The 12,919-nt window shown below is 39.0% G+C and overlaps 1 protein-coding gene across 1 annotated transcript in view; it reads left to right on the top strand.

Annotated features, from left to right (window-relative positions):
- The window catches only part of eipr1 (EARP complex and GARP complex interacting protein 1), a 49,950-nt gene continuing 37,031 nt past the window's right edge, over positions 1-12,919 (top strand). Inside the window, exons 1-4 of the mRNA XM_014029625.1 lie at positions 1-168; positions 306-389; positions 8,837-8,969; positions 11,404-11,560. Coding sequence (XP_013885079.1) covers positions 127-168; positions 306-389; positions 8,837-8,969; positions 11,404-11,560 — 416 coding nt within the window. The 5' untranslated portion in view covers positions 1-126. The remainder of the gene's footprint in view (positions 169-305; positions 390-8,836; positions 8,970-11,403; positions 11,561-12,919) is intronic.

Below are 12,919 nucleotides of genomic sequence, written 5' to 3'. Positions count from 1 at the left end.
ATCGCGGAAGTGATGCTGCTATGGTATGTTTTTAGTAGTACGTAACACAAAATCAACATTTTAAAGGCTTTTTTGTGTCGCACTGACTTTTTTAAAGGATAAGAAAGAGTTAACTGCAAAAATAAAATGGAAGACGACGCTCCTGTCATTTATGGTCTCGAATTTCAGGTAGGCTTTACCACTTCTACCCTTACTATCACAAACATCTTATTCTATTCTATTCTATTCTATTCTATTCTATTCTATTCTATTCTATTCTATTCTATTCTATTCTATTCTATTCATCGGTACGTTCTGCTTTGCAGGCTCGAGCACTCACAGCCCAAACAGGTGAGACTGATGCTATACGCTTTCTTGTGGGAACACAGTCATTGAAATTCGACAACCAGGTAAGAAAACCAGTTCACCAGCAGATAAATGCAAAACTTTATCCAAAGCAGATTTTCCTCAAAAATCAAAATACAGTATTTCTGCTCCTCTGCTAGCATAGTCATAGGTTGTTGCATCTTCTTTTAATATAAGTTTACTTTACTTTGAAGACCTGTTTTTGGCTAGATTGAGTTTATAGATGAAGTGAAAAACACAACACATATTTCATATGTTTTATTTTTACAATATTTGCCAAAACCATTTGCCACTTGGGTCCTCATCGCCATAAAATAAATTTATCTTTTGCATTGAATTCATCTAAGAGCGAAGCTCTCGATTTACCGGTCGATCTACGTTCCTACCCTCATCTATGGTCATGAGCTTTGGGTCATGACCGAAAGAACGAGGTCCCGGATACAAGCGRCCGAAATGGGTTTCCTCCGCAGGGTGGCTGGGCTCTCCTTTAGGGATAGGGTGAGAAGCTCGGTCATCCGGGAGGGACTCAGAGTAGAGCCGCTGCTCCTCCACGTCGAGAGGAGCCAGTTGAGGTGGCTCGGGCATCTGGTAAGGATGCCTCCTGGACGCCTCCCTGGTGAGGTGTTCTGGGCACGTCCCACCGGGAGGAGGCCCCGAGGAAGACCCAGGACACGCTGGAGGGACTATGTCTCTCGGCTGGCCTGGGAACGCCTTGGAGTTCCCCCGGAGGAGCTGGAAGAAGTGGCTGGGGAGAGGGAGGTCTGGGCCTCCCTTCTGAAGCTGCTGCCCCCGCGACCCGACCCCGGATAGGCGGAAGAAAATGGATGGATGGATGGATGGATGGATTGAATCCATCTAAAAGTTTTAACTGCACATTAGGAGCACGGATATTTTTTAAGTATAGATATTAGGTGTATGAACTCACATTCAGAGTATTTGAGAGATACCAATGCATATGTTTGTGTGTTTTTGCTGTTTGTTTCTAGACCAGTGGTTCTCAACCGTTTTTGGGCCAGCGCCCCCCTAGCCATGATTGAGGGCCCTTAACGCCCCCTCCCTCCACCTTAAAGGAGTCATAGACTACCTGTATTAAAAATGACTTATTATTATTATTATTATTATTATTATTGTGTTTATGGTTATCATTGCTTCTGATCAACAATTAGAAAAAAGCACTTTACTGAATGACAAACAGATGTATTTGTTTTTCTGGGAACAAGAAAGCCATGTTAACATTTACTGTTGTTTGAAAGAAATTGCAATCAACATTGAACTCAAATTAGGTAGGCCTAACAGCAGCCAATCAGAAGTGCTAAAAAAACAAATTCAAACATTAATTATCACAAATAGCAGCCAATCAGAAACAGCTAGCAACACACAACAACAGCCAATCAAAAATGCCAAGAACAGAAACAGTTTCAAAACAAGCTGGAATTTAAAAGTTGCTAAAGCAGAATGATATAAAGCTAACCTTCAAAAAAAAACAAACTATGTAGCAATTTTTTTTGGTGGAGTTTGGTTTGAACACAATTTAAAATTTGACGTATAGCATGAAGTCTAATTTTGACACAATTTGGAACAGATTTTTATGAAGAGCAAATCTTTTCCACTAAATTGCTCATGTGACTAGGACATAAGGGTGTCCAGGGACTCCAGGGGATTAATCGTCAAATTAATTGTTATCGGCTAAATACCACAATTAATCGTGATTATTAATTTATTTTTTTGCCAATATTGCCCAACCCTACTTTTTGGATGATTCTGTTCTGGAGCTACGAACTCACTGAATAATTTTTGCTTAGTTCTAGTATAATTAATGTTTGAGTCCTCAGAGATGTGCTCCAATGTCTGGTTGCATCTTCAGTAGTTTATCTTAGGTAAAATGCTTCTAAAAATGTTATGCCTATGATTTTTTTAAAAAAAATATGTTCTTAATTTTTGGTTTAGATAAGCAATATAAATATTTATTTCTTTTTGTCTTTTTTATTTAGCTAATTTTTACATTAATTCAATTTAATTTGTACTATTGATGTTACCAACAGACCAAACTAAATATTTTAAATCCTGAAGATTAACTTTCTTATTATGCAAAGGAACACAAATATCAAAATGTTTGACATTCTGAAAGAACTACATGGTAGTTATTTCAGACTAAAAAAAATTCTGAAATTTGTTTTTAATGAAATTGTTTGATAAATAGACATTTTTGCTAGGGATGCACGATATATCGGTATTGATATCGGTATCGGCCGATATTGGTCATTTTTTAGAATATCGTATCGGTCCGATATGTAAAACTGGGCCGATATTAATATCCCATATTGATTTCCCACTTTTTAGCTTTGTTTTTGTGTTTTGGGATGTGAGATGGTTGRTTGAGCAGCATCTGTTTGATCGTGATAGTGATATTGACGCTGCGCAGCCAGGAATAACTGAAGTAGTGAGCCATGTCAGAGGTCTGGTCATTTGTTTACCATATCAAAAAAAGACACAAGTGTGTTTGTGTGTATATGTATAATATACACTCACCGGCCACTTTATTAGGTACACCTGTCCAACTGCTCGTTAACACTTAATTTCTAATCAGCCAATCACATAGCAGCAACTCAGTGCATTTAGGCATGTAGACATGGTCAAGACAATCTCCTGCAGTTCAAACCGAGCATCAGTATGGGGAAGAAAGGTGATTTGAGTGCCTTTGAACGTGGCATGGTTGTTGGTGCCAGAAGGGCTGGTCTGAGTATTTCAGAAACTGCTGATCTACTGGGATTTTCACGCACAACCATCTCTAGGGTTTACAGAGAATGGTCCGAAAAAGAAAAAACATCCAGTGAGCGGCAGTCCTGTGGGCGGAAATGCCTTGTTGATGCCAGAGGTCAGAGGAGAATGGGCAGACTGGTTCGAGCTGATAGAAAGGCAACAGTGACTCAAATAACCACCCGTTACAACCAAGGTAGGATGAAGAGCATCTCTGAACACACAGTATGTCGAACTTTGAGGCAGATGGGCTTCAGCAGCAGAAGACCACACCGGGTGCCACTCCTTTCAGCTAAGAACAGGAAACTGAGGCTACAATTTGCACAAGCTCATCGAAATTGGACAAGAGAAGATTGGAAAAAACATTGTCTGGTCTGATGATTCTCGATTTCTGCTGCGACATTCGGATGGTAGGGTCAGAATTTGGCGTCAWCAACATGAAAGCATGGATCCATCCTGCCTTGTATCAATGGTTCAGGCTGGTGGTGGTGGTGTCATGGTGTGGGGAATCTTTTCTTGGCACTCTTTGGGCCCCTTGGTACCAATTGAGCATCGTTGCAACGCCACAGCCTACCTGAGTATTGTTGCTGACCATGTCCATCCCTTTATGACCACAAAACTGTTACTAGTGTGGTGTACCTAATAAAGTGGCCGGTGAGTGTAATTTGTGTGTTTGTGTAATATCTGTAAATATCGGTTATGGGCCATAACACCAATAATTATGTCGGATATTGATATCGGCTGAAATTTTCGTATCGGTGCATCCCTAATTTTTCCTAAAGTAAAACTAAATAAAATGTAAATCCACACTTTTAAAAACCTAAAAGCAGGAAATGTTACATTAAACAATCTAACAAAATTTGTTGGCAAAGCAGTTGTGGATTTGTGGCGATTGACAACTAACTGATTAGGTCCTTATTTGGGCTTGAAACAGAACAAAACAGAGAAAACAGATCATTAAACCTGCTGCAGTTACTGCTTATCTTGTCATTAAATAAACTGATCAGTCAATGGAATTATGCTCCTTTAAATAGTTAATCAATAAYCTGAGTTTTTTATGTGTTGATTAGGAGCAATATTCATTTCAGCCTCTTTGCATATGTGCACCTGCACTTCAACTGTCTCAAACATCCATTATGTTCATTCATCTGTGGTTCTGTTTGTGTCTGATTGTTGTTGAAGCTTTGCTGCTGTGAGATTGTTTGTGTGTCTGTGTGTATGTGAAAGAGACAGAATGAGGGTGTGTGCATGCATACATGCACATCTTGCAGAGGTCATTACAGAGACAGATGACAGAAACAGTTGGCTCTAAACAGGAGGAGAAATAATTAGCTCTCAGAGAAAGAGGGAGTGTTATCTGTGCTTTAAAAAAAGGGGAGCCTATTTTCTGGCCGACTTCAGTGTGAAAACAGTCTGGCACTGAATGGAGACGGAGTTCAATCCAAGTCTTGTGTAGCGAGGCTAATACAGAGCTAGTTGGGAATAGTGACAATGCATCCCAGTCTCTGTGTGTGATTTCCTATTACACATTGTCAGTAGCTTAATGTTCTCCTCCTAAATCTTCCACTCCATTCATCTGTTTTCTTTACCTGCTTGCTCTAGTTCTGGGTCATGAAACGCTACAGCCTCTTTTCAGCAGTTATTGGGTGAAAAGATGGTACTCCCTGGACAGGTAGCCGGTTCCTTGCCTTACCGGCTCCACATTATTACCACAAATAATTAATCAAACACACATTTACACATATGGAGAGTTTAGAATTACCCTAGTTTGCGTGTTTTTGGTTAATTGGAAGAAAAAAAAACTAAAACAGCTGGAAAAAAATCCATGCAGAACATAATGAAAACTCCAGTCAGGGGATGAACCTGCAAGCCTCTTCCGGTGAGGAAATTTTGCTAGCCTATTAGCCTATTATCTCTAACAGTCAAGAAATKGATATTTTTCAGTCATTTGTTGTAAAAGCCACAGCTTGCAATGTGGTTTTTAGCTCAAATTAAATAAGAATAATATTAGCAAAAACAAAGAACAAGTGTAGTGAATAAAATATTTTATATGGAATTTTATTTTCCAGTTAAGGGAGACATGTCTTGCTTTTAAGTCCGTCTTTTTTCACATTGAAATCATTCAGTTGGGTTCTGTGGAACTGCAATGCTTCCTTATTGTAACTACACAAGTCTCTCTTTCACCCCTTTTTCTGAGGTGTGTCTCAGATCAACTCTTTTTGATGCTGTCTCTTTAAATCCAAATGAGGCACTTCATGTCCGGCCCTCCTTCCAGCTTCCAGAACGGTTCATTCTAGTTCGCTAGATAGAGTAACTCTAGCAGGGTGGAAACATTTTATTTACAAATTAACTAAAAGATGTCAACAATGAAAGACTTGCCTGTCCAGCCTTACATGTTGGAACCAGAGTCTGACTCAGAGCCAGAGGAGAATGAAAACAACAAAATTGTAGTTCAATTCAATTCAAATTCAAAAATACTTTATTGATCCCAGAGGGAAATTAGGTGTTGTTGTAACTCATTTAMCTAAAAACTTATTGTAGATGCTGATGGCTGTGGGCAGGAAAGATCTTCTGTAGCGGTCTGTATTACAGCGAAGTTGAAGAAGCCTCCGACTGAAGACACTTTGTCTTTCTATGACAGTCTGATGAAGAGGATGGTCAGGGTTGTCCACAATGTTCTTGATTTTATGTAAAATCCTTCTTTGCACCATAATATCCAAAGATTCCACAGTCGTCCCCTATTACCAACTATTGGAATAGTTGGTAAGTCCAGACCTTATTTGGCAGTTTTGATGCAAATAATTTGATGTAATGGTTCAGAAAATACAATAGAAAATAGAGAAAATGGAACAGGGTGAAAAATATTACCCAAACAGAATATAAAGATAACTTTGCAGCACTAGAAGAAACAAAATAAGCATTTTCTGCACTCCCAGAGACTCCAAGTACACAACAAAATGCATTTAACGGCTAAAAAAGGGGATTTTCCACAGTATGTTCCCTTTAAGATCAGCTGTTTTAACACTTGCTCATTTTCTGACAAAAACACTGGTATTTTCACTAAGCCTGTTTTCATTTAGACATGTTCATATTTTCCATATTTTGTGGCTAGTAATGCACAGTGCAACGTGTCAACATAAAGGTTTGGGACTAGTGAAGAGTAAGACAAAGATTTTATGAGAGAAACCTCACTGGTCATACGGTTGATTTCCAGTCCAGCGGGTGCTCTGTAAATTGTGAAGTCCTTTCTCCCATCTTGTGTTGCTTTTCAAAACCTCAGGTTGTTAATATTTTTCAAATCTGTTGAATGTCAAAGAGCATTCCGAGCTTTAAAACCTAAAAAGCAATCATTATTCACATCCTCGAGGTCATCTTCTTTGGGATGACCCTACAGCTGCATCGTGGGCCCAGTCTGTGCAGTTTGTTTTATTCATGAAGCTCATTTTCTTCTCCACTCTGCATAAGTTTTCCGGCTAACACTGGTTAGCTCATTTAGGTGAGTTTGAACTCGTATGAAAAATGTTTTTTTCAATTGGCATTTCAGCCCTGAAAGCTTCTGCTGTATCCATAAGCCTGCTGGCCTCTCCACCTCCCATTAAGCATAATGCAGGGTGGAAATGTCTCTCTTAAATCGCTGAGCACCTCTCAAATCCCTCAGAGACCAATAGTCGAAAATGACAGATCGGAGGGYGCCTCGGCATGGCATTTAAGGCTGCTAACGAGATAAAGCGCCCAAGCTTGGCACCTCTCACCCGCTCGCTACTCCTCCGTCCTGCTTACTGTCATCTGCACAGCTAAAGAGCTTTAGCGGTGAAGCCTATGAAGTGGGGGGCCACAAGCCAGCTTGGCTTCATCCCTTCCTCACCCCCTCTTCTTACCAGTCTCCCTCCTCTCCTTCTCCCTGACTTAATTCCTCCCACCACTGGCACATAATTAAAAAGTGCTGGGCTCAGTGCCCAAGTGGCTGAAGGCTATGAGTCACTCCATAGGCTTGGAAAAACTAGGGATAAATCACCTGAGGAAGGAAGGCTGGAACTTCTCTCCTCTTACACCTCGGTTCATTTGGGGGGACCATATTACCAGGCCCTCCAATTACCCTGTCCTGCAGGCCTGAATTTATTTGTGTCTCACCCCCACCACCATAAAATTATAACTTGGCGTAATAATTTCCTGCTTGATGCAGTCCAATCCAAGGTTAATAGCCGCCTAGCTGACTTTGAGGAAGCTGAAGGATGCTGCCGCTCCAGCGCTCATCACCTCCCCTTTTGCTCCTCGGCCACCTCCTCTTGTTTAGCCTGTAAACGTAGCACAGGCAAGGAGATTGGAAGTGCCTGGAAGGAGTTATTGTCCAGTGTAACCCTATTAATGGTCCCCCAAGGTGCTGTAAGTGTCTTTCTTATGGGAGAAGCTGCCATTAATTCTCAGATCAAACCTTGGGACCCTCACTGTTTTACTGCACTTTGGGCCCTGAACTGCATAAAACCGAGGGCCCAAACAGAATAGATTTGCATCTAATGAAAAGAGCTCAGTAAAGAGGCATTCCCATTAACATCTTGTAAATAAAACTTTAGTTTATTTGTTGAACTTGTGAGATTTAAAATTGTCACTGCTGTGCCACTAAAGCCTTCGGTCAAGGAAACCCCCGGTCAAGGAGACCTGATGCTGTATCGARTGTGTTGTAGATTTGTAGACAAGACGTGACTGCTGATAAACCTTACTGGTTTCATGAAGACTGACTTGAGTTTTAGAAAGCAACAGTACAAGTTAAAGTCCAAATTTCACCACTAAAATGACTAATTGAATGCATATACTGCATAGTATATGAAAAAACACAAATATGCACAAAGACATGGATGCAAATAAACCCGTCGCCTAAAAGGAATTGATAAAAGATCCCAAAGCAAATTGAATGAATATTACAACAAAGTATGAATGCAATTTAATGAAATAAATGAGAAAATCTGAAGCAGACTCTTAGGTGATACTTTGGAATTCAAGAAGTTTTATTTGACTAAAAAAAGTTTTGCACTGGTTACAAATTTATTGAACTTCATAAGTCCTTTGGAGGGATTTCAGAAGTAATGAAAACGGGATGAGTGGTTCTATCATACAGCAGGTCAGTTAATTTCTCCAGAGCTAGAAGAATGGATTTATTTAAGAGCATCGTTTTTGATTAGATATTTATTTTCATGCCTCAGAATAGAAAGGCTCTTTATGTTTTCTATCTAATGAGGAATTCAACCTAATTTTTTATATTATAAAATAGAGATTTGAGGTCAGTTGCCTTCAATTTGTACATTTGCGTGAAATTCTTAAAAAAATGAACAATGTTATTGTGACTAATCTAGGCTTTCATCTATTTTCAGGTTTGGAAGACACATCTGTAGAGATCATTTGTTTATAAATTCAAAACAGATTTTTCACATCATTTCCGGTCATACCTTCTAACATCTACAGCATGTGCATCTATGACATACGTATCAATGACAGGAATCCAACTTGACTTCTAAAAATGTCCAATTGATGAAAGCTAGACGTTGATCAAGCAGAAAATTTTCTTTCGTGTGAAGTTAATAGGAAAAAAAATTACTGTTATAATGAAAACATGAGACTTTCTTCTTTTGGGGATAATCAGAAGAGTGAACTGCCGCTGATGTGAACGCATGAAGGTGCGCTTGATGTTTTCTAGCTGCTCCCTCAACACATCTCTCCTCTCTGTCTTCTTTTCTTTCAGATCCACATCATTGACTTTGATGATGAGAATAACATCATTAATAAGAATGTCCTTCTGCACCAAGCTGGGGAGATATGGCACATTGCTGCTAGTCCTGCAGATAAAGCTGTTCTCTCCACCTGCTATAACAAGAGTAAGTTCTACTGTTTTCCTCTGTCTTTGGCTCCGTTCACTGTCTTTTTATGTTTCTGTCTTCTGTTACTCTTACATTTACTACATCCTCCTTTTTTTGTTTATCCCATATCTTATGAGTGCAGTGATCTTTAATGACTGGTCTGTAATAACCAGGCAATCCTTTCAGATTTAATAGTAGCAGCTGTGTTAGAAGTCGTGTTCAGACACTGATCAATATCAATACTAATGTGTGAACATGATGACCCACAAGAAGGATAATGGCTGGGGCTGCTGAGGCGCTTTGCAACAGGAATATTTTCAACAAAGGCTTTGCACATATTTCTGGTTTGCTGTACTGTAATTATACAGAGCTGGTGACTTAAAAGTCTATATATGGGCATTCTAAAACCAGAGTAGATGTTTTAACCAAAAAATTAAGTCTTGCGACTCCAGTGTTGTTTAGATTTAACTAAAATACTAAAACTAGCATATGTTCCAATTTTATGTTATGTTTAAGCATTAACACAATTTACTTACTGTATTTATTCAAGTATAATACGTAAAATTAAATCCATAAAATCATCCATAAAGTTGGGGGTACTATACTCAGATAAATATTTTTCACTTATGTATTTTAACTGAAATATTGGCTTCATTCAAAAAATACATGAGTCCTTAAATGAGACCGTGTCATAAAAAGCAGTTGAAACGACCTTACCTCTGACACTCCTCCATGCTTCAGAGCGACATAATAACAGATCCAGGCAGGTGACATGATGTGAAAAATAGGGGGAAAAAAGTATTCCTGCACCTCAGTAATGATAACAAACTAATGACATTGGCGTGTGACCGGGCCGCTCCTCGAACAACAACAAACATGTTTGTCTGTAATGGCTGCCGTCTACCAGTGTTCTGAAAAAGTTTGTATCCCTGAAAAAACATTTCCCTGCCAGAGGGGGCGCTCGTGAGTAGGAAGTAATCTGCTTTTACCCCAGAAGATGGTCCAAATCTCATGTGAAGTCTCTGACTTTTGTGTTGGCTCCTCCTGGTGGACTATGTGTAAAATGCCAGAATTCAAATGATGCTGCTACAGCTGATATATATTTGTTATCAAAATACCTTTTAGTACATAAGTTGTTAAAATAAAATCAACAGTCCAATGATCATTTTACTGATATGTATAAAGACTGCAAAGGCTAAAAAATCTTGAAGTCTGTATGAAATTGGAGGTAGTTTGAGGATTAGATTTTTTTATGCTTTTTAAGCTCAAAAAAAGGGGGGGTCATATTATGCATGAGATCGTATTATACACGAATAAATACGCTAGTTATTTGTTTCTGCTAAGTATATTGCTAGTGTAATATTCAAAACACACATATAAAAAATCAACAAATTTATTGCATTTAAAATATTTTCTTACTATTTTTAAAGTAAATGCTAGTACCTGAGGACTTTTTTTTACTTTGAAGAAAAATATGGTATAGCTTCAAAAATGCACAAGGATGAGACTTRTGTTTTTTTTTTCATTATCAGAAATTGCTGTTAAAAAACATCATGTTGTCAAAAACTCTTATTCTGTAACAGTTATATTTTTAGATACAACCAGAATAGTTGGCATTTACAACCTGTGCATGTATAGAAGTCACATGTCTGTGCCTGCACCACATTGGAGAAGACAGCCATGTCAAAAGGGATACGGGGTAAATAAAAATGATGGAACATGGGGTAGTTACCTCTGGGACAGAGTGTCGTCTTTCACTGTGTCAGCTGAGTTCTGTACGCTTGAACTAACAGCATGACAGCGGCTCTGGACAGCCTACCATGCACTGCTGCACACACCACCCACTCATACAACAGTAATTTTAATCCTTAAATTTTTTTAATCACATATGAGTCTAACTGTACTATTTCTATACTGCCTTTTTAGTAGCACTGCAAAATGCGAGAAGGCTTTTCTTCTTGATGATTGCTTGGCCACTTACTAAAACCACTCAAGAGCCTGTGGATCTGCCACGTGTTTCTTTTTAATTTGACAAATAGGCCTAATGCCAGTGTTTCTTTGCCCAAGAGCCGCCTACACACTGTCAATATCTACACCAAAAGAAATTAGGCTGTTTCGCTCTCTGTCTCTCTTTGTGATTGGTTATACACTATAGCTTCAAACTTCTATTCCAATTACTGCACCAGTTCTGCGTTTACTCCTCTGCTTCCAATTAGCAGCTGCAGCTCTGGGGTGGACGTGCCAAAATGACTCATTTAGGATGTCGATTAGGAGGAAAGTGCACGCGTGTCACCACACATTAACAGCTGTCTGACACAGACCGACTCGCTGAGGTGTGCTTCCATCACTCCAGAGGATAATGCGCGGACTTTAGCACTCGCTTCCCAGAAACGTCTTCCAGGTTCTAAAGCTTGATCACACTGACTTGACTCTTGTGTTCGTTCCTATACAGCCAGCGACAGCAGGGTGGTGTCCTGTGCCGCAGTGTGGCGGATGCCCTCTGACTGGGAGTCGGGAAGCCACGAGTCACCTGACGACTCCGCCCACAACCCTCAAACCCTGGAACTGCTCTGTCACCTAGACGACAGCTCCCGCGGAAATGCTGCTTGGTAGGTGTTGCTGGGGAACTGTCTCCATCACAGAGCCACCGCTTCAGATGATATTGTTCTTATGGTCTATGAAGTATTTGGCTCTTTTGTACGATGCCTGATAACATACCATTCCCATGATGATGCTGTCACTAAAGATAATCTCACTGATGTTTTAAAGGCTTTACCAGATTACGACATAATTTCTTGATTGTCACAATAAATTTATCCCTGACAGCTCAGACAAGTTACTCAGCAGAATGTTGGAAATGTTTGATTCTAAAATACTTACATTTTTATATCTGTAGTGTCACCAGGGTTTGTTATTGATCTCCCTTTTAGGCAACAATGATGCCACAAGTTATATATAAATATTTGGGTATAMAATTGTTTTTTTTTCATAAATAAATATATATTTTTTTACTATTTGGTAATTTAGGACAGACTGAAAGGTTGAGAATTATTTGTTGTGTTTAAAACAATGTCAAAGTTAAAGTATGACTTAATATAGGCCAACAAATGCAAATACACCATTTCTTTTGCTTTTCGTCTTGTTTGAAATACATTATTTTATATGAATAGATAATAGGACTTGGATCTAATGAACTTATAAAATTATTTTGTTTAAATACACTAAAAATATATAAACGTCCCATGTCAATTATAAGAGTTTTATGAACATTTGGGTTACACAATAAAGTCAAAATCTATTTTCAATAAATACCGATCTTGATATCAGCATTGAAAACATCGTGGTATGGCCATATGTACTGGATTGGCAGTCTTTTGAACATGATGGAGTCATTATGACTTGTGACAAAATTTGACATTTTGGGGTGGTCTTTTATTGACCCCAGTCCAAGAATTGTCCAGCTGTTGCTCATTTTGTCTGATCACCCACTGGACATGCCCCACCCATGCACTGAGTAATGCTCACTGACAGCAAGTTGGATTAAAATTTATAAACAAATCAAGATAAAAATTACTTTTGTGTGATAAAATGTCAGCAAATGCTCACTTGTGAACTCCACATGGCAACAATATTTGACATGGGGCGATTATATTTTTGTTCAGTGGAGTTTTGAAAACAAGACAATTGATATAAAAGCTATCCTCCCAATGCATTCAATCTCGCAACAATCTTTTTATTTTGTTTTCTGTGAGGGAACCCTTTATGGTGGTGCCATAGACTCGAATAAGATCAATAGACTGATCCCCACCCATACCGTACACTGGTAGTGTCTGTGACAGCATGGAGGAGCAGAAACGGAGACAAAACAGGGCATCAGCTCACAGCCTCCATAGAAACTAATATATAACAAGCTGAACCGGATCTGTTTTACAGATTATCGRTCATGTTTTTACAATAAATTAATAATT

The sequence above is a fragment of the Austrofundulus limnaeus genome, unplaced genomic scaffold (genome assembly GCF_001266775.1).
Source record: "Austrofundulus limnaeus strain Quisiro unplaced genomic scaffold, Austrofundulus_limnaeus-1.0 Scaffold929, whole genome shotgun sequence".
Taxonomy (NCBI): domain Eukaryota; kingdom Metazoa; phylum Chordata; class Actinopteri; order Cyprinodontiformes; family Rivulidae; genus Austrofundulus; species Austrofundulus limnaeus.
The sequence above is the reverse complement of the archived record's forward strand: the minus strand, read 5'-3'. Positions and strand labels throughout refer to the sequence as shown.